The 22,432-nt window shown below is 42.9% G+C and overlaps 1 protein-coding gene across 1 annotated transcript in view; it reads right to left on the bottom strand.

The window, feature by feature from the left end:
* Positions 1–22,432, bottom strand: part of LOC118640380 (tetratricopeptide repeat protein 28) — a 167,086-nt gene that overhangs the window by 112,112 nt on the left and 32,542 nt on the right. Inside the window, exons 3-5 of the mRNA XM_036277286.1 lie at positions 7,695–9,036; positions 5,651–6,174; positions 1,974–2,083 (exon numbers count right to left, since the gene is read on the bottom strand). Coding sequence (XP_036133179.1) covers positions 1,974–2,083; positions 5,651–6,174; positions 7,695–9,036 — 1,976 coding nt within the window. The remainder of the gene's footprint in view (positions 1–1,973; positions 2,084–5,650; positions 6,175–7,694; positions 9,037–22,432) is intronic.

The raw sequence follows: 22,432 nt of genomic DNA, 5'->3' as shown, positions 1-22,432 counted from the left end.
TGAAAATGGTAAAACAAAATATCAGCTATGAACCAAACAAGTGCTGATTTTGAATTAAAAGAAACACACCAGCCCTGGTCAGTTTGGCTCAGAGGTTAGAGCGTCAGCCCGCAGACCAGAGAGTCCCGGGTTCGGTTCCTGCTGGGGACACATACCATGGTTGTGGTTTGTCCCCAGCCCCGGTTGGGGTTGTGTGGGTGGTGACCACTGGATGTGTCTCTCTCACGTTGATGTCTCTCTCTCTTCCTCCCGCTCTATCTGAAGATGAATGCAAAAAAAAATGTCCTTGGGTGAGGATAAAAAAAAAAAATTAAAAAAAAAAAAACACATCAAAAAAACCTTTCCGACCTGGTTGATTTGGCACAGCGGTTAGTGCGTTGGCCTGAGGGCCAAAGAGTTGTGGGTTCGATTCTGGTCAAGGGCTCATACCTTGGTTGTGATTCAGTCCCTGGCTCTGGTGGGGTCATGCAGGAGGCAACCAATCGATGCGTCTCTCTCACATCGATGTCTCTCTCTCTCTCTCTCTCCCCCTCTCTCCCCCCTCTCCTACTCTCCCATTCTATCTTCGGATAAATGGAAAAACACCCTCGGGTGAGGATTGAAAATAAGCCTTTCTTCTGGCCATCAAGCCACCCTAATTCAGCACTCGCACACCTCTTGGTGCGGAAGGACTGAAGTGAGACCAGGCGTGGTGCAGGCGGCTGCGAATAGACAAAACCGGGGAATGAGATGAAGGCAGCGCCCTCTCTGGAGGGGACAGCTTCCTGAAGGCGGCTAAGCTAAATCGAACACTGACTTCCACAACAGGGGCCCAAGAGCAGATCTTGGCTGGACAAGCTCCCTGAGCCACGCTACAGGGACACCTGTAGAGCCCGACACTCAACTCTCCTCAGGGGACACTTTCCTGCTCCTCTAAAGGTTTCTGGATCAGTGAGACCACAACACTGTGGTGTTTATATGCTGAAAACACAGTATTAAAACTTGAAGTTCATGCAAACTTTAAAAATAGAATGCTAAAACTAAGAGACTTAGACTAGTAGAGGAATGTATTTCCAACTCTGCCGCTAATTTGCTGTGTGACTTTCAGTAAGATTCAGAGCCTCAGTTTCTTCTCTAGAAAGGGGACAGTTATCATTCTACCTCACACAATTACTTAAGGAATATATTTAGTGAGTGAAAGTACTTTGAAAATTATAAATCACTATGTCAACACAAGTTTAATTTTTAAAACCAGGAAATTGGAGAATTAATTCTTTAAATTGCCTTGAATAGTTTAAAAAGTACAGTAAAATAACATAACATTTCAGGATGTTATGGCACAAATTCAGTCAGATCACGTCCTCAATTCCTGTGAGCATCCCTGATAGGAGCCTTGATTCCCTCATCCTTTGCCCCCTCTGCCTAGCACAATGCCCTCCGCAGTGATCACTCACATGCCGCCTAAGCGGTTAAGTGTATGATTGTAGATGACGCCATCTCACAACTCCTCCAACCTGCCAGGGAACCCATAACTCTAGGGATATTTCCAATCTCCAGAGCCAGCATGAGAGTGGGCTCCTCTTTAAGCATTTGTATTTAGGCAGAAACATAAACTCTGTGTGTGTGTGTGTGTGTGTGTGTGTGTGTGTGTGTGTGATGGGGGGTAACCATTGGTTGAACTAGAAATCAGGACATTAAATCCAATAATTATGAATTCTCAGATTACTTACTTCTGTCACAAAATGTATGTATGTAACTTCATATTAAGAATTAATGAGAAACAAGAACCCCAAAGAAATTATTGAGAAATCTATCACACAACTGAGTGAGATCTTTACTTCAACACTTCTGGGCTGGTACAGGCTGGAAATCCTGTAACCCACGTGTAGAGGTCAGCACCTTCTGGCCAATGTCATTACTACTAGGATAGCAATTCCAAGGTCTCTCATGCTGCTGAAAAGAAAATCCACTTGGGACAAGGTTCTCCTACTCACCTGGTGTTGAGCCTCCTCCAGGTTCCCACTAGCCCAAAGGGAGAGGCCAAGACCATGGCGAATTTTGGCTTCATCTTCTCTTCGGCCTAGTTGCTCAGCTAACCTTAAACCTGAAATTAGACAGAGAAATTTTAAGGATACAGAGAATATCCAGTGTCCTAGAGGGTAATTCTGCCTCAGGTGTATATAAAATATATTGACAGCTAAAGTGCAGGACAAGAGTAGAATCAGCCAATGCACAGTAAGCATTCTCTTCAAATTCTGTGATGGTAGCAACCTTTCCAGGATACCCCAAGATGCCCCAGTAAGAGCTCAGGTGATGGCTATTAGCAGGAGACAGGTTTACATGGCAGGCAGAAACAATGAAATGAATGGAACCTAACCTGCCCCCTCCCAGATGTGAAATCCCTAGCTTGCAATGGAAAACTACTGGCCTATAAACTGATCTAACCAATTCTTTGGCTGGCAAAAGCTTTTCCTGACAGTGCCATAGTTAAGCACAGAAGCCAAGCTGATACATTTTCCTATTTCATGTGCACAGAATCCAATCAATCTTTATGGGAAACATATTTCATGTCCTCTGGAAAGCAGAATTCTCACACCACCTGACACTGCCTTCTATCACTGATGCTATGGACACATTTCATGTCCAATCTGCTTTTCTTTCAAGGCTGAGACTCTGATGTCCCTCAGCGGGGTTGCAGAACAAGTGCTATTATGAGTCCAAAGTCCTAAATGAGACTGCCCTCATTCTAATGGCTTTCAGATAGACACCTGCAGTTTGGGTCACTTACCTACAGTAAGCTTCTGAATTTCAGGGCACCAGCAACCTCCAAGGCTTTGTGGGAACCAAACAGGAGGGTGACCACATACTGTATTGGCCACTAAGTTCTCAGCATCACTTTGCCCTCATTACCTTGCTCTCTGTACACAAGCGTTAGCTTGTCCAAAAGACAGCATGAAGGCTACCACACTACAACTGGGCACACAAAGGAAGGACTTCCTTTTTCTAATCTAATTCAGGGTGGGTGGAAGGCTGCTTCTGAGCATGCTGGGCCCATGCAATTTCAGACTTTTGAAAAGGACAGTTGAGAGGCTAATAAAAGCAATACTCAGGTTCAAGTTCATAAAATAGTATGCATTTCAAAATGCACATAACTCAGAAAACTTAGAAATAGCATTTTAAGTTTTAAATCATGTCACTGGGTAACAAAAAAATAATACTTTCAAGTTATTCACATTTTAAAATACCTCACAGAATAGAAACACCAATGAAAGAAGATGGTTCTTGGATGAAAACCAGGAGGATACTGGTTGTTTTAACCTTCAACAAGCTAACCATAGGCATTCTTCAATATAACTATCCCTGCCAGGTGTGGGTCTATGCTCTGGAAGTAAAATAATAGAGGTACCTCCCCCTACCAGGTATGTTCTGTGTAAACTGGGATTTTGCTTTGTTCGCTGCTGGGTCTCCAGCATGTAGGGCACTCCCTGGCCCATATTCAGAGGTTCAACAGTGAAAATCTAAAAGCCCACTGGAGAGACATCATACCTGTCATGCCCCCATTTCTATCTGCTTCTGCCTTTTAGGAATCTGATCCACCCATCCAGCTCTCCTGGAGCTGGTCTGCTGGAAACTAGTTGCATGACTCTAGGTAAAGGCACTAAATTGTTCCAGGCTCCTTTTCTTCATTTGCAAAGAGAAAAAGCTGGATGAGACCAGTGGTTTTAATCAAGGACATCTACACAAATCACCTGGAGAACTTGTTCAAAAGACTCAGACCAGGCTCCACCTGTGAGATTCTTCTGCAGTGAGGCCCTGTGAGGTTGATCCATAGCTCCCTCTGAAAATCAGGAGAGAAAGCACTGAGGTGGTTTCCAACTGAACTGCTCCCTCACTGCAACAGGGTCCAGACCCCACTCAGAGAACTCAGAAAGGGCCTTCCAGATGTCCTGCTCCTGTCACAGGTCATGAGAAGAGGTATCTTGTTCGGCCCACAGGGCACCCAGGCTCTCTGGTAGAGCACATCCACAAAATAGACACAGTGGAGACACCACAGTAAGAATTTAGGTCTCTGTGAGACTTAAAACTACAAGAAACAATAAAAATGAAATTGAGTTGCCCATAAATACAGAATTATGTCACAATGTCTCAGGCAAAGCAGCTGCTTTATAGAAACAATATTTCAGCAAGTACAAAAGAACACAGCTGAAAGGTTGTCATATGCTGGGTCTGAATTTAATAGTTTTCACAAATTCAACTGAAAATCTCCCCCAGTCTGTTGGAATTTTACCACAGTCAAGTTTTAGGAAACCAAAAGCCAATTCTCATGTAATGCATTGAGGCAAGCTCCCACTGGGTGGGAGCCGAACAAGGTCTGGGAAGTGGCTCTCAGGCTCTCGGTAACCTCTCAGCCTGCAGGCAGTGCAGTTCCTGGTCTGTGCACAGAAACATCGGCCTCGAGCCCATGTTCCACTTTGCTTCCAGCTTCCTGCTCTCCAGGCTTCCCAGGTGGAGCTCAGGAGGGACAGGGGATACGCTTGCACAGCCCTGCTCTGTTCTAGGAAGGGGAGGAGCAACTCCACACAGGGTCTTACATGGTTCCTGGGGTCAGAAAACCTGGGCTGAGCCCCACGCCACGACTGACCGACCGCATGGTCAGGATCAAGTCACTGTACTCTCTGAGTCTCAGGTTACTTAGCTGCAAATGGGAATAAAAATGTCTCAAGGTTACTGTGAGAATTAAGTCCAATTAAATAAACTATATATGTAAAAACCCTTAGAAACTATAAATGAGAGTTTTTGCCTGAAATCAGAAACAACTTCCTTTTATTAGTGAGGCAAGAACATCATACTTGTCATTTTCCCTTCCCAGAATGGGAGGGTGCGATGTGCCCATGTGAGACGTGCTTTCCACAGTAGCAGTGGAAAGAAGCAAAGGGTGAACACAGCTACGGGGTTGCTGCTCCACGAGGAAGGGTGCCTCCAAGGACTGACTGCTCTGCTAAGGTAACAGCATGGAAGGGAGGGGGGAAGGGCAAGGAGGGGAAGAGGAGAAGTGGGGGAGGGAAAGAGGATGAGGAACAATAGCAGTAGCAGCCACTTTCTGTGCCTGCCTGGAACAAGACTACTGTGCCACCACCCCAAGCACTGAAGGTAATAAGCTCTGGGAAGGAAGTCGAGTCAACTGCTTGAGTGACTCTCAGACTGATGTTTCAGGATTAGACTTCAGCTGCTACATCAAAACTGACTTCTATAGAGTTGTGATATATTTTAAGAATTTTCTAGAGAGACAACAGGGCTTGAAACAATGGGCATTTTCCTCTGATGCTGACTCTTAAATTTTACATGATTAGATCTTACTTGATTCACCTTGGGAGAATGTGTTGCTCACTCAGTGAAAGATTCTGAAAAGCAAGGAGGGTATCTGCTCCTAGGGCAGCTGGTTGGCAGAGTAAAACAAACTGGGTAATGCATTCTGGACACTAAAATGCCTTTGTATCATTAAGGAACACCCAGTGAGGGGCACCATGGTTTTGGAGTAGAACTGAAGTGGCCTTTGAGATCCTCACTGCAAGATGAGGTGGCCACTCAGATAGTGCACACTTCCTTCTGAGTAGACTCTGAACTTCATCTCAGAGTAAACACAGAGACCATGACAGGACTTTGCACTTACCTTCCTGTAAGTACATGACCGCCTGGGAATAGTTCTGCAAAGCATGATGGGTCCTTCCGAGGCTACTATATGACACTGTCTTGGCCACCAAGTCATTCATCTGGGCAGCGATGCTCAAGTGCTGTTCTTGATAGACCACAGCCCTCTCGAAGGTGCCCAGAGATTCGTATGTCAGACCCAGGTTGCCATAGGCTCGGCCCTGGCATGTGGGGTTGTTGGTTTCCTCTGCAATCTGCAAATCGAGCTGGTGGTACTGCAGGGCTGTATCATATTCCCCCATCTGCTGGTAAACTCCCCCCAGGCCACAGGCCGCGTCACTTTCCAGAGACCGGTCTTTCATCTCCCTAGCAATGTTCAGCTGGCGTTCAAGGCAGGAAATGGCTTGTTCGTAATTCCCTAATTGGCTGTGTAGACTTCCCAGTTCTCCATAGGCCTGGGCTTTATTAAAGGCCTCCCCGAGCTCATGGGTAACCACGAGCCTCTTTTCAAAGCACACAAGGGCTTGCTGCAAGCTCCCCATTGCCCTGTGGGGATGTAGACAAAAAAGCAATGATATTATTTTGTGCAGGTGCAGACATACTAAAGCCCCTGAGAAAATGAAAAGCATTTGTCACTGTCACTTACTATAGAAGCTCTTAACTCCTCTTCTAGCTAAAATCTATCATGTGCCCTTAGAGTGAGATGCAGGGGAATTTCATAATCTGGAAAGCAATTCAAAAGTCATCCCTTAGTGACCTTCCCAAGAGCTTGAGATTCAATGGGATATACACCCCAGAGGAAACATAAAATATATTAATAGGCACAATGATAGCAAGTGAACTGTTTGGTTCTTTGGAGCCTCCCAATTTCCACTACCGCTTAGACTATGTTTTTGAAATCACTTTACAACGGCTATAAATCTTTCACCCTGAGCTCCTCAGAGCACTCTGTGGGTGATGATTTAGTTTGACCCTTGCCCTTCCTCCACTCCAGGAGCCCTAATCCCCTGCCTATCTGGAGAGGCCATATATTTTGCAGACACAGCCACCTTCTTGGGCTCCCCACATTCAGAAGAAAAAGCAGCACCTTGGCCAACAGTGTGTCTTTTTGTTCTGCTAAAAGAAGACATGATAAGACTGGGAAAAACATACATTTTGGCGGCAGACCAAACCAGTTGTGAAGGGGCACTTAAATTCCTTTTCCTGAGCCTCAGTTTCTAAATGATAATAAATCCCACATCCTATAGCAGATGATAATGCATGTAGAGCAATACAGGATTACTATAAATATTAAGCAAGATATCTATGCATGGTACGTAGCATGATGATAGTATATGTTTATTCACTCCTACCATTATCAGCTGGCTTTTCCTAAAAGCAACAAAACGGGGATCAAATAACTGGTGGATACAGATGATGTATTAAAAAATACATTCAGCCCTGGCCGGTTTGGCTCAGTGGTTAAAGCGTCGGCCTGTGGTCCAGAGACCCGGGTTCGGTTCCCGCTAAGGGCGCAAACCTCGGTTGCAGTTTGTCTTGGGCCCTGGTTGGTTGTGCGGGTGGCAGCCACTCGATGTGTCCCTTTCACATCGATGTTTCTCTCTCTCTCTCTCTCTCTCTCTCTCCCCCCCCCCCCACCTCTCTCCCTCTCTCTCCCTCCTACTCTATCTGAACCAAAAATGGAAAAAAAATCCATTCATATAACATGGTAGGGATTCAGCAAAGATCTGTTAAGTTGATTCACTCATCTTCCCCATTCTTATTATCTCTTTTATACTCCTCATTACAATATAGTCAAAAAGGCAATGCAATTGGAGCCAGAGAGCCCTGGGTTTGACTTTCAGCTGTCGTTGTTTTTAAACTATCTAATCTTGGAGATTAACCTAAACTCTCTGGGCCTTAGTTTCTCTTCCATAATATAACAGTAATATTATCCCCTGCTAAATTCACAGAATCATTGGAAAAACCAAATGAGATATGTATGAAAATGTTTTGCAGTTAATAAACCACATGCAGACATTAAGTTGCCATTACTCTCACAACTGCTCTTTGTCAACCACGTTTACCTGTGTCCATTTCCTAGGCCCCGGTAAGCCTTGGCTTGATCTTGCATGCGATTCAGACTCTGGGCAACAGATAAATATTGTTCATAGTACTTAATAGCTTCTTCATAATCACCCAGGGCCTCATAGCAATCCCCCAGATTGCCGTAGGCCCGGCCCCTGTCAAGCACAGACTCGTTTCCACTTAGCTGCTGCAGCATGGCCAACTGCTGCTCGAAGTAGCCAATGGCTTCTTCCATCACATTCATGTTCATCTTTGTGATACCCATGTTGCCATAGACCTGGGCTTCTAGACTTGGATCCTTCAGCTTCTGCCCCAGATCCAGCTGCTCTTCATAACATTTGAATGCCATTGTGTATTTCCCAAGGGCCATGTAGACAGCAGCCAGGTGCCCGTGAGCTCTGCACTCCCCCGGCAAGTCACTCAGCTCCTGATATACTTCCAGTTCCTGCGTGTGATAACCCAAGGCCTTGTCATATTTCTGGATCATTCGGTATGCATTGCCCAAGGCTGCATATGCACTGGCCTCCAGTCTTCTGTCCTTTACATGGTGAGCTAAGCCCAGCTGCTGCTCATAGAATTTTATTGCACCGTTTATATCTTTTTTACAGATGAATATATCGCCCAGGTTCCCTAGCGCTCTGAATTTAGCCTGGGAATTATTCAGGGACTGAGCTAGGGACAGCAGGTACTTTTGACACTCTTCAGCTTTGTTGAAGTTCAGCAGAGCCTTGAATGCCAGGCCCAAGTTGCAGTAAGCTTTTGCTTGGCTCAATTTGTCATGAAGGTCTTTGGCCAGTGCCAAATCCTGCTCATAGTACTTCACTGCCTCCTGGTAATTTCCAAGGCAGTAATGGGCATAGCCAAGATTGTGGCAGACCTTTCCTTCTCCTTCCATGTCTTGAAGGTCTGGAGAAAGCCGGAGGTACTGTTCATAATAGGGGGCAGCTTGGACATATTCCCCCCGAGAGCAGTGGAAGTTGCCCAGGTTGCTGAGGGCCCGGGCCTCACTCTGGATGTCACGCAGCTCCCGGGCAATGTTCAGGTGGTTCTGATAGTGCTGCAGGGCCCGGTCATGGGCTCCCAGGGCCTGGTAGGCCACAGCAAGGTTCCCATGTGTAGATGCCTGTGAGGCACGGTCATTCACTTCCATGGAGATCTGCAGCTCTTGCCGGTGGTACTTCACCGCCTGGTCGTACATGCCCAGAGCATTGTAGGCATTGCCCATGTTCCCATAGGCACGGCCCTGGGCAGCATAATCACTCAACTCCTGGGCGATGCATAGGTGGGTCTTGTGGAGTTTCAGTGCAGTATCATAATCACCTTTCATCTGATGTATAATTCCTGAGAAAGAGAATTAAAGGAACAGAAAAAGGTTGGAATAACTGATAAGCAATTTGGAAATAATGTAATTTGCAACTTAATTTATACTCCAATACAATCCAGATAAATTAAAGAGTTAAAATAACAGAAGATAGAATTAAATATTTAATAGCTCTCCCAAGGGGGAATAGCTTCCTATGCTTCAAAGCAACAACAACAAAAAAAGACACTGACAGATTTGATTACAAAAATAAGACATTTTTCTAATACAAATATATATCTAAAATTAAAAGGCTAACACAATACTGGAAAATATATAATACATTTAAAAATTCAATAGCTATTGTGTGTAAAGATTTTACTTGGTCTTTTTTAAAAATCCAGATTTAAATTTACTGAAATAGGCAAAGCACTATGTGAGCAGAAAACTCACATCCAAGGAAATCCAAAAAGTACCCAGAGGGAAAAATGCTAATTTCTTTTAATAATCAAAGAAATGCAAAATAAAGCAATGCTGAAGTACCATTTTACTTTTACTAAATTAGCAAACAAAAAAATTTAAACAATGTCCTATACTGATGAGGTTGCCGTAAAACTGGTAAACACATCAACTGCTGGACATAAATTGGCACAGCCTTTGGAGAAGCAGCATGGCAAGAACCACAAATGCAGTTCTTCTCAGACCTTGCAATACTACTCATGGGAGTGCGGTATTCTAAGGAAATCATTTAACAAATGCAAAAGCTATACGCATAATGATATTTACTGCAGCAGTATAGGTTAGTGGAAAATCAGAAATATTTTAAATGGCAAACTCTGGGGGACGTACATCAAATCAGTAGAGGATTATGCACTCATTAAAAAGATAATTATAAAGTCTATGCAGAAAAATGGAGGGGGGCGTCTTACAATTATGTTGAGTGGAAAAAGCAGAAAACAATGCTGTGTGTTCCCTGTGACAACGACTAGGGGAAAAAAATGTATGCACGTGGACAAGACTTTGAGGGGATTATGCAAAAATAAAAATAGTTGTCTTGTTAGGTAATGGGATTTGAATAATTTTTGTTCTAAAATTTCTTGTAATTCTGCTATACAACTTTTACTGTTGACAATAACAGCACTTCAAACAACCCTCATAAACTATGCTATATGCTGCTAAGCTAAGCTATTGTTTTCACAAGCAGCTCAAATGTGATATATCATAAATTCAAGTAGTTCCAAATGAGGGATATTATAAAAGTAACTTTGGAGATGCCTTTAAGGTGAGCCTGGTTCATCCCAGTTGGGGCTGGGGTAGGGACACTGGAAAAGCTAGAGGGAATCTAGTATGCAAACAGGTTTCTCCTTGCTCTTGGTTTTGAACATGCTTTTCCATGCATCAATGTGTGAGCTTTGCAGTGGTGACAAAAACCTGCAGAAGTACAAAAAAACTCAAAGACACCAAGATGGGTTCTTATTAAAATATATTAACTGAAAATAGAGGCACTGAGAAAGAAAGCTGTCAAAATCCAGCCTCTGCAATTTGCTTATAGTCTCTATGACACCTTTCATTAGTTTGTTCATTCATCCTTTTGTTCCTTGTTCATTTGTTTATTTATCCACTCACTTACACACTGACCCTGGAAACATTAACTGAGTACTATATACTAATATTGTGGTGGGCAGCAGGGATAGAGAGAGAAATAAAGACAGGAGTCTGCTCTCAAAAAGCACAGTCATAAAACAAATAAGTCAGTACACATAATACATGCTGAAGGGAGGTGGGGACACAGGAGCGTGTCAGGGCCGCTCTTCTGATCTCCACTTCCTCCCTGCCTGCTATGGAGACCTGCCTGCCACAGGAGTTGTGCTGGTCTCTGGGCCCAGCCATCTCTTTGACATTCAGTGGACTTAGGGTATTGGATAAATCATTTAGCCTCTCAGAGCTTTTTAAGGTTTAGCTATAAAATAAGGAAAATAATAATCATGATACCGACCTTAGAGGGTGCTCGTGAGAATCAAATGAAATAATGTACGTGCAAGTGTATTGTAAACTATAAAGTTAAATTCAAATATTAGTTATTGCAATTACTAGATGCTTTCAGGAAAAAGAATTCTGGAGGCGGTAGAAATGAAATAAACTAAGATAATTTTTCTGTGTATTTGCTGTATGAGTAAAATATTTCATAATTTAAAAATAACTAAGAAATCATGGTACTCTATGCAATGTAATAACATGGTACCTTTAAAAATGGTAAAGTAGAAGTTTACATATTGACATGGAAAAAATTACAATATATTAATGAGATATATGGTCATAAAACAGTACATTTTAATAAAACATTAATAGGATTTATGTATATATTTATATGTTTACATTTATAATATATACACATACAACATAAAATTTATTTAAGTGTTAACAGTAATAATTTTGGGTGGTGGAGTGGTAGTGTTTTTCTTTTTGATTATCTGTACTGTGTTTTTCCTATGATGAATGTATAACCCTTAGGTTAAAAATTAACGAAAGTAGCCCTGGCTCAGTGGTTAAAGTCTGCCCTTGGACCAAACAGTCTTGGGTTCAATTCCTGGTCAAGGGCACATACCTGAGTTACAGGTTCAATTCTTGGCCCCAGATGGAACATGTGAGAGGGAGGCAACCAATCTCTCACCTGCCCCCTTCCACTTTCTCTAAAAATCAATGGAAAAATATCCTCAGGTGACGATTAAAAAAAATAATAATAACTGAAAGTATTTTTGAAACTCTGATCCAATAAAAGGAGTAATATTCCTGGGGATTGGGTCTGGCCACTCCTCTGGGTTGGAGATGTCACCAGCATCCTAGCTGGAAGGATCAGAGTTTTTCAGAACCTGTCTCAAGGTTAGAAACTCTAAGTTGCCCAAGAGGCAATATATCTTAGCATCACCTAGAACCACGCTTAGTGGTGAAAAATTATCAGTGACAGAAACATTTCAGTTCTTAAAGACCTGCATTTGGCCCGTACCCTTGAACTGCTTTTACCTAAAAAGAAAAGTTTTAGATTTCAAATTTCCAGGTATCCTTAGCTTCTGCATTTCTGAAATGAGGATCAAAATATCTGCCCAGCCATGAACCCCCAGTTATGGACGAAGCCCGAGCTGCGGAGGGCAGCAGCAGTGCCTGCATCTCCCTCTGAGCACTTTCTCCCCGAGCAATGTCTTTGCGTTGATTTTCCCCCACAGCTTTTGGATTTCATTGCAATGATGTTTAAGCCGATATGATCACTAGTTGGTTGCTAAGAGGATGTTGAGACCTTCAGAGAAGGCAATCAGAGGAAGCTTGGGTGTTTTGCCTGCTCCCTACCACCAAAGACACAGGTCTCCTTGCTAGCCCACCACCCTCCCCACTTGTACCCCAACACATAGGAAGCTGGCTAAGTGTCTAGAAGGCACACTACAATGAAAAAGAACAGACCTTTAAGTTAGAAGTCCTGTTTTACAAGCTCTCACCTCATTCAGCTGAGTATCTCTGATAGTCACTTGATGTCTCTGGGCCTTTATTTAAATTGAAAACCTTTTCATGTTTTTTTTTGCCTTCTTATTAATAAAGTCAGGTTATGATAATCTCAAAGCAATTGTATGAGAAACATAATAGCATACATCAATAATCTGTGTAAACTATAGCATGCTCTCTAAACATGGCATGAACAGCACTGAGAGAGTGAGAGCAAGGAAAAGAAATGCTATGTCTCACTCTCGCGGCCTTAAGGATCTGGCCTAGTTAATAGGGAACAGTTGGGATGATAATGGCTACCCAGGGTTCAGTGATTTGTGAAAGAAACTGTCTGCTGGTTATGGCAAAATGATCTGACCTCCAGCTGGCTTGCCTGTTCACTCCCCTTTCCTCCTCCCCTTCCTCCTGTCTGACACTTCTAAGGATCTATAAAGAATCATAGTAAGATTCTCAAAACAACTTCCGGACACAGGCAAAAGTAAGAGGCTGAGTGAGAAATTTTTTCAGCTGCCCCGCGTCTCTACTGGTCCCGGCCGCTGCCAGCCTGGAGCATTCTGGACAGAACATTACACACTCTTGGCAGCCTTTCTCTTTGTTGAGGCAACATAAAAGCGGCCTATGAGCTGCCAGCAGAGCGACTGCACATGCTGAGGAGATAATCTGCAGATCCTCCTTCCCTTTGGAGACCACAGCTTGATTTTCCAGGGCCGTCACTCAGATAAAGACTTACAGAGGGCCTGTCAGCAGGGGTGCACTAGGTGACAACATGCTGCAGAGAGGGGAATTAAATGAAGATTAGTGGGGCAGAAGATCATCCACAAAGCAGAGTTCTCACAGGGGGTGTGGAGAAAGGACACATGGTTATAGATTTATACATCAGCACGGCAGGCCTCCACCTATGTGTCACTGCCATGGGAATAGCAATACCTACTTCAAAGAGCCGCTGTGAAAGCTAAGGCTATCATGCTTACTAGAAGCTAGCACAGTGCTGGGGCATAGTAAGTGCTCAATGCATTTTGTGCTTATCATTAACCATTACCAGCAAAGACCAATGGATGTGTGTGAACAGGACAAGCCAAGCAAAAGAATTTTTACTGAAACTAGAACAGTTAGTGTTTTAGCAGTGAATTCTGGCTGCCTTTTCACTTGTGAATTCTGTAAAAGTAGAGCTTCACTGTATCTCCACAAATAATGAAAGTGCTCTTCTCATTTACTGAAAATGTTATTGTTCTGATTACTGATAGTACATGATCCAAACTAGGGTTTAAGAGCTCATCTACTCTTTTTCTCTGCTTTCATCCTAGCCATATCACCAGCTGTTCTCAGGGGAACAGATCTGGGAACTGGAAGAGTCCCTCTCACAGACTCACTGTAAATGACATGACCTGGGCTAGTGAGAGGAAGTGAGTTAGTGGCAGAGCTGAGAAGGGACTCTTGACCCACATGCCCTCAGCTATACAAGCCTATCTGCTTTCAAAATAAGCAGAAGACATGAAGGAACTGTTATTAATTAGTCTCACTACGTGTGACATGGGACAGTAGCTGTGTTTTTAAAAGTTTTCATCTGTTAGAAATACATATGGAAGTATTTACAAATGAAATGACACAGTATCTATGATTTACTTTAAAATACTCTAGCAGGGGTTGGGAAGTAAGCATGTGTGTGTACTTGTGTGTTTATGAGAATAGATGAAACAAGCTTAGCAAATTGCTGACAACTGGATTATGAGTATGGTGGGGGTTCGTTGTATGTTCTCTCTCTCTTTCTGTGTGTGTGTGTGTGTGTGTGTGTGTGTGTGTGTAAATTTCCATAATAGAAAGTTAAATCAAGTAATAAAGATACGCAGAGAGCTGTGCTGTGCATTCTTCTGTAGCCCATTTTGGACCAGGAAACTCTTTCTCACAGCTAAGTCCTGATGTGGATGTTTATGTTCATCTTTTCTGTCTTTGGACCTCAGGAGGAAAATACATCAGGCCTCTACAGCTATGCCACCATCCATACCCTTCTCCAGACCTGGAGGAGGACATGTGTAGACTGAAAACAACACAGTGCTTTGTTCCATTGTTTTGATTTTATAATCATAAGATTTAGTTGTACCTTCAATTTCAAATGATCTTAAAAGACAGGATGATATTTTGTCTATCAAACAGGAAGCGTAGGAGTGGATAGTAAAACCAGCTGAGAACACCTGCTCCGCAGAAACAGTACTGCACATTCTTGACTGTTCTTCCCAAGGTTCCTCCTCACCAGGAGGACTGGCCCCAGTTTCTCCAGGGCACCCATCATGCCAACTGTAGACATCTTGAGATTCCCTGAACCCTCTCCCTCCCAAGTTTCCACATAGAGTTCCCGTATATTGTACCTAAAATATTTCAAAGCTTGAGGTGGGGAAGAGGAGACAGACCTGGTTAGTAAACAGATGGCCGGAATCAAAGTGCTCTGTATTAGAAATGTAACCACTGGATGTTTTATCTAACTCATTTTCCAGTTACTATTTATGTACCCAGAGACAAGTTTCCATTATTTTTGCCATTGGAGGACAGCAAAGGTATAGATATTTTTAAATGGTAGAAATTCCAAAATCAGTTATATGATTTCAGCTACAAGCATCTTCCCAGTAGGTAAGCCTTTTCTTGTGCCTGGCTCTTTATTTGATTATCTCATTCACACTTCAAAACAGTCCTCCAAGGTCATGATTGAGGTCTCAGAGACCCAAGACTAAGGAACTTACTCAGGACCACACAGCTCTAAGGGGCAGGACTGATACTGGAACCTCGGTTCTTCTCACGCAGGAGTCCATGCTCTTTCACCATTATGAAATGAAGCTGGTTAAAAGTGGTCATGATTTTATACCCATTTCTTCTTTATTACAGCATACTGTCATAGCAAACCAACCTCATGGCAGCTATTTAAGAACAGAGTGATGGTCTGGCTAAATTTGTATCTAGAGCAAAGAAGTACATGTTGGAGACCAGAAACTCCTAAGGAATGTAGGAGGAGGAGGCAGATGTAATCACTTGTGTGGGAGCCACCTCTTGGGTCATCCCATGTCTCTTCCGGCATTATTTTTCTTAATTACATCTGTCTGTGTTTCCTACCAAACCCACTAGGCTCTTCCTGCTCCTCCAAAGAATAAGTGAAGTTAAGAGCCTGTTATCTTTTTTTACTTCAACAGCAATTTAGGATGTCTTCAGAGACACTGAGAGTTCAGTGGTACTTCTGTCCCAGATCCCAATTGCCCTTCCCTTCTGTTTCCATTCTGAGGAACCCACCATAATAAGGTGGAGGATGCCACCTCTCCCTCCCACAAACACACTCCATTAGAAACTACCTGTCTTTACCCGCTCCCTGCTCTATTGAAGTATAACTGCCCCCCCCCCCAAAGTATATATTTAAAGTATACAATGTGATGATTTCATCTACATACAAGGGTGGACAAAAGTAGGTTTAGCTGTGAGTACGTGAAACACAGTTCATTCTTGCATTCTTTTTTTTTTTTTTTAATCCTTACCCAAGGATATTTTTCCATTTATCTTCAGATAGAGTAGAAGGGAGGGAGAGACAGAGAGACAGAGAGAGAGAGACAGACGTTGATGTGAGAGAGACACATCAATTGGTTCCCTCCCGCATGACCGTGACCAGGGCTGGGGACTGAACTGCAACCAAAGTGCATGCCCTTAACTGGAATTGAACCTGCAACTCTTTGGTCTGCAGGCCAACGCTCCAAGCACTGGGCCAAACTAGCCAGGGCTATTCTTTTATTCTTATTTATTTATTATTGTATTACTTATTTGTATTACAACTGTAAACCTACTTCTGTCCACCCCTATATACATTGTAAAGTGATTGCCACAGTCAAGTTAAATAACGCATTTATCATCTTTTGTGGTAGGATTGTTTTACATCTACTCTCAGCAAATTTCAAATATATAAGTATTATTAACTATAGCCACCCTGCTGTACTTGAGATATCCAGAACTTATTCATCTTACAACCAAACTTGGAGGAAATAAAATGTAGTTGAAATAGAGAGCCCCTAATTGCTCACTCTTTGGCCCTCAAGACTCTCCTTAGGCTAAACAGAGGCAGAGTTAGTTTCTCTGTAGTCCCCACCTGACAGTGTCCTAAAAATCTGGGGTGAATAACAGTGACAAGAAGCCAGCTGGAGCCCACAGATATTTCACTGCCTTCATACATGCCCCACTTCCTACCTCCCTCAGATAGTTAAAAATCAAAACTGCAGGTGAGTAACTCAGAAATTCCCTGTTTCTGTAGGGCCGTAAATCCTGAGGCAGTAGGGAAGATTAATTGTGCCATGAAGTAGGGGGAATAATAATTAAACCTATTTAAAAAGGAGGTGGCTGGAGAGGGGTGCTCTGGAGATGGATGATGAGGTAGAAAGAGCTAGGCACAATCATCCCTAATGGCTGTGGCCAGGCCATTGTAAGAGAGCTTGGTGGGAAGCCCAGAGCAGAGTGAAAAATATGCTGGGCCTGCCTGGCCAAGCTCTGCCATTAGTCACTGTTTGGAAAAGGCAAAGTGTGCCTGGTTTTCATTCTGGATCACAATAAGAGGTGGGAGGCACCCTCATAAGTTAACAATGTAGAGAATGTTGCAGGGGGAGTTCTTTCAATATGAAACAAACAGTTCTTTTGTTTCAAGGTCTGGGGTGGAATTACTGAAATGCAGAGATAGTCGTTCCTGCTCCTCCCGAGCTGAGCCTCTAAAAAAAGGACCAAGCCCACCTCCCTGGAATACCTTCTAAGGGTCCCTGTGGCCTGCAGAATAAAGTGCAGACCAATTAAAATGCATTTATGAGCTTTCTGGATCCAGCTCTAACCTACTCCTTCCTGCCCCATGCTCTCTATGCTGTGCCAGCCACGAAGCGGCCCCATTAGTCCACTCCATCCCACCCTGGTTTGTATGCCTGACTTTCTCATCCCATTCACCTGGCTTGGACTGCCTTTCTCCCTCATCTGTGGCAGACGTTACTAATGATCTACACTCTCTGGTTGTCTTCTACATTCATGTATATATTTCCCTACTCAGGAGCAGTCAGGTGTGCCCACTGAAATGTTGAGTATAAGTGATGTGTTACTTCCAGACAGAAACATTTAAGAGCTGGAGTACAATATTTCATGCTTTCTCTTCCCCTGCTTCATTGACTGGGGAAACTGTGTGTTCCATATGGTCCCTCAGTAGGAAGATGGAGCCATAGCAGGTCTGGATTAGTGAGCTGCACCTGAAGGTTATCTGAGTCTGTGGTAGGCTGCGTATGGATATAATACTTTCTTGTTTTTGGTCACTAAGATCTGTGGACTGTTGTTACTGTACCAGATCCTAGCACATCCAATATCAATCCTCCAAGCCCTTCTCATAACCTACAGTTTCAAACTGTCCTAACGAAGTCTATGTTAGAAGAGAGACACCTATTAATAGAAGTTTCCTGAGGGGCTTTTAAGTCATCCACACTTCTGGATGTTCTAAACTCTAGCCCTGAATCAAATAAGCCCACTAAAATCTATAAATTTGGACCAAATTACCTTGGACCCATACCGAACAGGCTTCAATTAACTGAGGTTTAATCTTAATGCCCTAGGATTGATTTTTATTTACTTTATTTTTTATTCATTGATTGATTTTAGAGAGAGGGGAAAGGAGAAGGGAGAGAGAGAGATTTATTGTTCTGCTTATTTATGTATTCATTGGTTGACCTTTGTTTGTGTTCTGACAGGGGATCGAACCCACAACCCTGGCATACTGGGACAACACTCTGACCAAATGAGCTACCTGACCAGGGCCAGGGTTGATTTGGTTTTGCTATTAGAAAAAGGCATTCAGAAGTCTATTATAATTTTACTGTTAAAACTTCATTGATACTATAAATTTTGTTACCAGAATACTTTATAAAATCTCTCTTGAAAAACTCTTTAGCATTCAGCTTTCCTTCCCCTGAGAAATTCTATGCTCCCATCTTTTGGGTAATGAAAATTATGTTATTCTTTTTGCTTTGGCCACCAGGAAGCTCGGACTTGAATATGGAACTCTACTATAACATCTGTTAGCCTTTATGGGCTAAGTGTTTTGACTCTTCCCTAATCTTGGTTTCCTACTTTTATTTGTATTTTCCTAATCTTAATTTTCTATTTCTATTGTATCATTTGATATTGTAACCTAAGTAAAATCCTTTATAGAATGAAGTTATAAACAAGCAAGCAAGCAAAAAACTGTTTTACCTTTGTTGCACGCTCAACTGACTGCCTTGGTAAACCACCAACCCCCTTAGTCTGCCACTTCTCAATTTTGCAACAATTTGTTTCATGGACCCTGTTCTATCAGCTTTAATAACCCCAAAATACCAGTTGCTTGGAGAGAGTGTTTTATGGCAGAAAAGCACTGTGACCAGAATTGGAAGTTCTTATTCCTGGCCCTACCCATTTCACTCTCTTGTGGTCTTAGGGAAGTTACTTCTCCCAGCCTCAAGTTTTCATTTCTGTGATACTCCATTTTCTAGGGTAACCGCTTTGATAACTATAATCCTCAATATTACAAATAACAAAATCAAAATATGCCATTCCTGCTAGCATTATTTTGCTATAGAATGCAATTCAATCTAAGTCTTCTATATTTTCATAGCAAGTACACCTAAGGGAACTTGATACCAGATCACCTTGTCTAAGGAGAGTGACAAATCATGGGCTCTGAGAATACTATAGCCAAATTCTGCATGTGATGTGAGAATGGGGCCCATTTTCTTAAGGATATGTGTGTGGCCCTGGCTGGTTTTGCTCAGCGGTTAGAGCGTCGGCCTGTGGTCCAGAGAGACCCAGGTTCAGTTCCCACTAAGGGCGCGTACTTCGGTAGCAGTTTGTCCCCGGCCCTGGTTGGGTTGTGCAGGTGGCAACCACTCCATGTGTCCCTTTCACATCGATGTTTCTCTCTCTCTCTCTCCCTCCCACTCTATCTGAACAAAAAATGGAAAAAAAAATGTCCTCAGGTGAGGATAAAAAAAAAAAAGGATATGTGTGTACACGTGAGACAGAAGGTCCCCAAGGGCATTTGGAAATGTGGTGAAGCATTTTTGGGTGTCAAATATCTGGGGTCCTACACTGGCAGGTTTTGGGTGGGTGAGGGGTATCAAACAGCCTGTACTATGTGAGAAAGTCCTGCACAATGAACTGTCGCACCCCCAAATGCCACTAGACCACACTGAGAAATACCGGTGCTCTGACGTGATTTTATACCCTGACACTAATTAATAATCTGGAAAAAAATGAAAAACAAAAAACTTCATTCTGTACTGTCATCCAGTTTAAGTTGTTAAAATTAATCATCAAAGTTAATTGCTTGGGAAGTCTTTTGGCTGGTATCCAATAATTTAAGCAAAAGACTGAGGAACTGGACATCTTCATTTTAAAATCTGGCTTACTGACTGACTGCCATCACCAGTTTTTTACCTGTGAAATGTGATTTGAAGAGAAGATAAATTAAAAGACACCTATAGCTCTGGCCAGTTTTGCTCAGTGGTTAGAGCGTCGGCCTGTGGACCAAAGTTCCGGGTTTGGTTCCCGCTAAGGGCACATACCTTGGTTGTAGTTTGTCCCCTGCCCTGGTTGGGGTTGTGTGGGTGGCAACCACTCGATGTGTCTCTTTCACACTGATGTTTCTCTTTTTCTTCCTTCCTCTCTCCCTCCTGCTCTATCTGAAGATAAATGTAAAAATGTCCTCAGATGAGGATTAAAACAAAATAAGATAGCCCTGGCCGGTTTGGCTCAGCGGTTAGAGCGTCGGCCTGCGGTCCAGAGAGACCAGGGTTCGGTTCCCACTAAGGGCACGTACCTCGGTTGCAGTTTGTCCCCGGCCCTAGTTGGTCGTGCGGGTGGCAGCCACTCGATGTGTCCCTTTCGCATTGATGTTTCTCTCTCTCTCTCTCTTCCTCTCTCTCCCTCCCACTCTATCTGAACAAAAAATGGAAAAATGTCCTTGAGTGAGGATAAAAATATATATATATAAAAATCAAATAAAATAAAAGACACCTATATATAGGCTTCCTCCCAATTTCATTATGATAATTAATAAGGGAAAAGGGAACCCTCCCTAAGCAATAAAAATAGTAGCAGAAATAATGACAATACACAACATTTTCCTTAGTGATATCATTTAATACCATGACACTAAGACCCAACTATATGACTCCAGATATGCAATTTCAGCTCAGAGTTCTCTCCTAAATGTTAGTCTCATAAATCTAACTGCGTACTACTGGATATACTTCAGATAAACTAAAACTCAAGGTTTCCAAAAGTGTTTGCGAATTGTGGAGCAGAATTAAATCTAACATTTTATGGCACTTGTCAGTTTTCAGAGTCCTTGGGCCTCCGTTATCTTATTTGACTCTAGGACAAAGGCTGGGTCTGCTATGAAGACTCACAAAGGCCATACAGTCACTATTTTACACAGCTAGGACCTGAACTCAGGTCCACCACCTCCAAGCCTAGCACTTTTCTCCTGGGTTACTTTGAGAGTCTGAGGCAGCAACTGCTGGAGAATTCAGCCATGCAATCTGGGGTGAGGACAAAGCCATCCCCCAGGGCCACATCATTCCGTCAGCCCAGAGAGGATGAGAGGATGGTGTGGTCTGCCCAGACCAACAGGGAGCCCTGGAAACAGACAGGGAAAGGGAGGAGGAGTAGAGTTGCTGGCCAAAAGAACAGCCCTTCAAAAATGATTTCACTTTGCAAATTCAATTGCGAAGACAGATGGATTTTCCAGCAAGGCTGGAGAGCAAATCATGAAATCTGCCTTCCCAAGGCAATCAGGACTGAAAAGCTTCATTTTAAAAATTCACACTGGACACCCTTCTGTTGTAATTGAGTCTTGATTGCTGTTGGCATGTCAATGGGAGGAATTTACTCAGGCTGATCAGCTGCGAGGACTGGCTGTGCTCCCTGACCACTGGCCTCTGACTCCCTTGGAGGATCAGCTGTATAGGGACCCCGCCACACAGAGCAACATTTACTTCAGCGGGGTTCTGGTAATCAAGACTCAATTACAACAGAAGAGTGTACAGGGCACCCGAGGGGTGCACCTCGAGGGCCCAGTGGAGGTGATCAGGGAGGCTTTGCCATTGAGCCCTACAGGGCACCTACTACAACAGGCCACCCTATGAAGCCTAGGAGGCATAGCAACTCTACCTAATCCATACAATCACAGGGAAGCAGCCAAGATGAGGGACAAATGAAACATTTAAGACATGTCCCAAATGAAAGAAAAGAACACATCTCTAGGAAAAGAACTAAACAAAATGGAGATAAGCAATCTGATGCAGAGTTCAAAATACTGGTTATAAAAATGCTCAAGGAACTTAGTGAGAACTTTAAGAAACTTAGTGAGGACATCAACAACATGAAAAAGGACCAATCAGAAATGAAGGAGGCACTAACTAAAATAAAGAATAATTTACAGGGAATCAGTCGCAGAGTAAGGAAAGCCAAGAAGCAAACCATCAATTTGGAATATAAGAAAGCAAAAGACATCCAATTAGAACATTAAAAAAAAAGTTAAAAAAAGGAGTATAGTGAAAGGAACCTCTGAGTCAACTTCAAGCGTGCCAACATTCACATCATGGGGGTGGCAGAAGGAGAAGAGAGAGAGCAAAAAATTGAAAATCTATTTGAAAAAATAATGACAGAAAACTTCCCTAACTTGGTGAAGGAAACAGACATACAAGTCTAGAAAGCACAGAGAGTCCCAAACAAGATGAACCCAAAGAAGTCCACACCAAGACATCATCATCTAAATGCCAAAGGTTAAAGACAAAAAGAGAATCTTAAAAGCAGCAAGAGAAAAGCAGTCCATTACCTACAAAGGAGCTCCCATAAGACTGTCAGCTGATTTCTCAAAAGAAACTTTGCAGGCCAGAAAGGAGTGGCAAGAGGTATTGA

Source organism: Molossus molossus, unplaced genomic scaffold (assembly GCF_014108415.1).
Source record: "Molossus molossus isolate mMolMol1 unplaced genomic scaffold, mMolMol1.p scaffold_m16_p_22, whole genome shotgun sequence".
In the NCBI taxonomy this organism is placed as follows: domain Eukaryota; kingdom Metazoa; phylum Chordata; class Mammalia; order Chiroptera; family Molossidae; genus Molossus; species Molossus molossus.
This window is presented reverse-complemented; position numbering and strand designations above follow the sequence as displayed.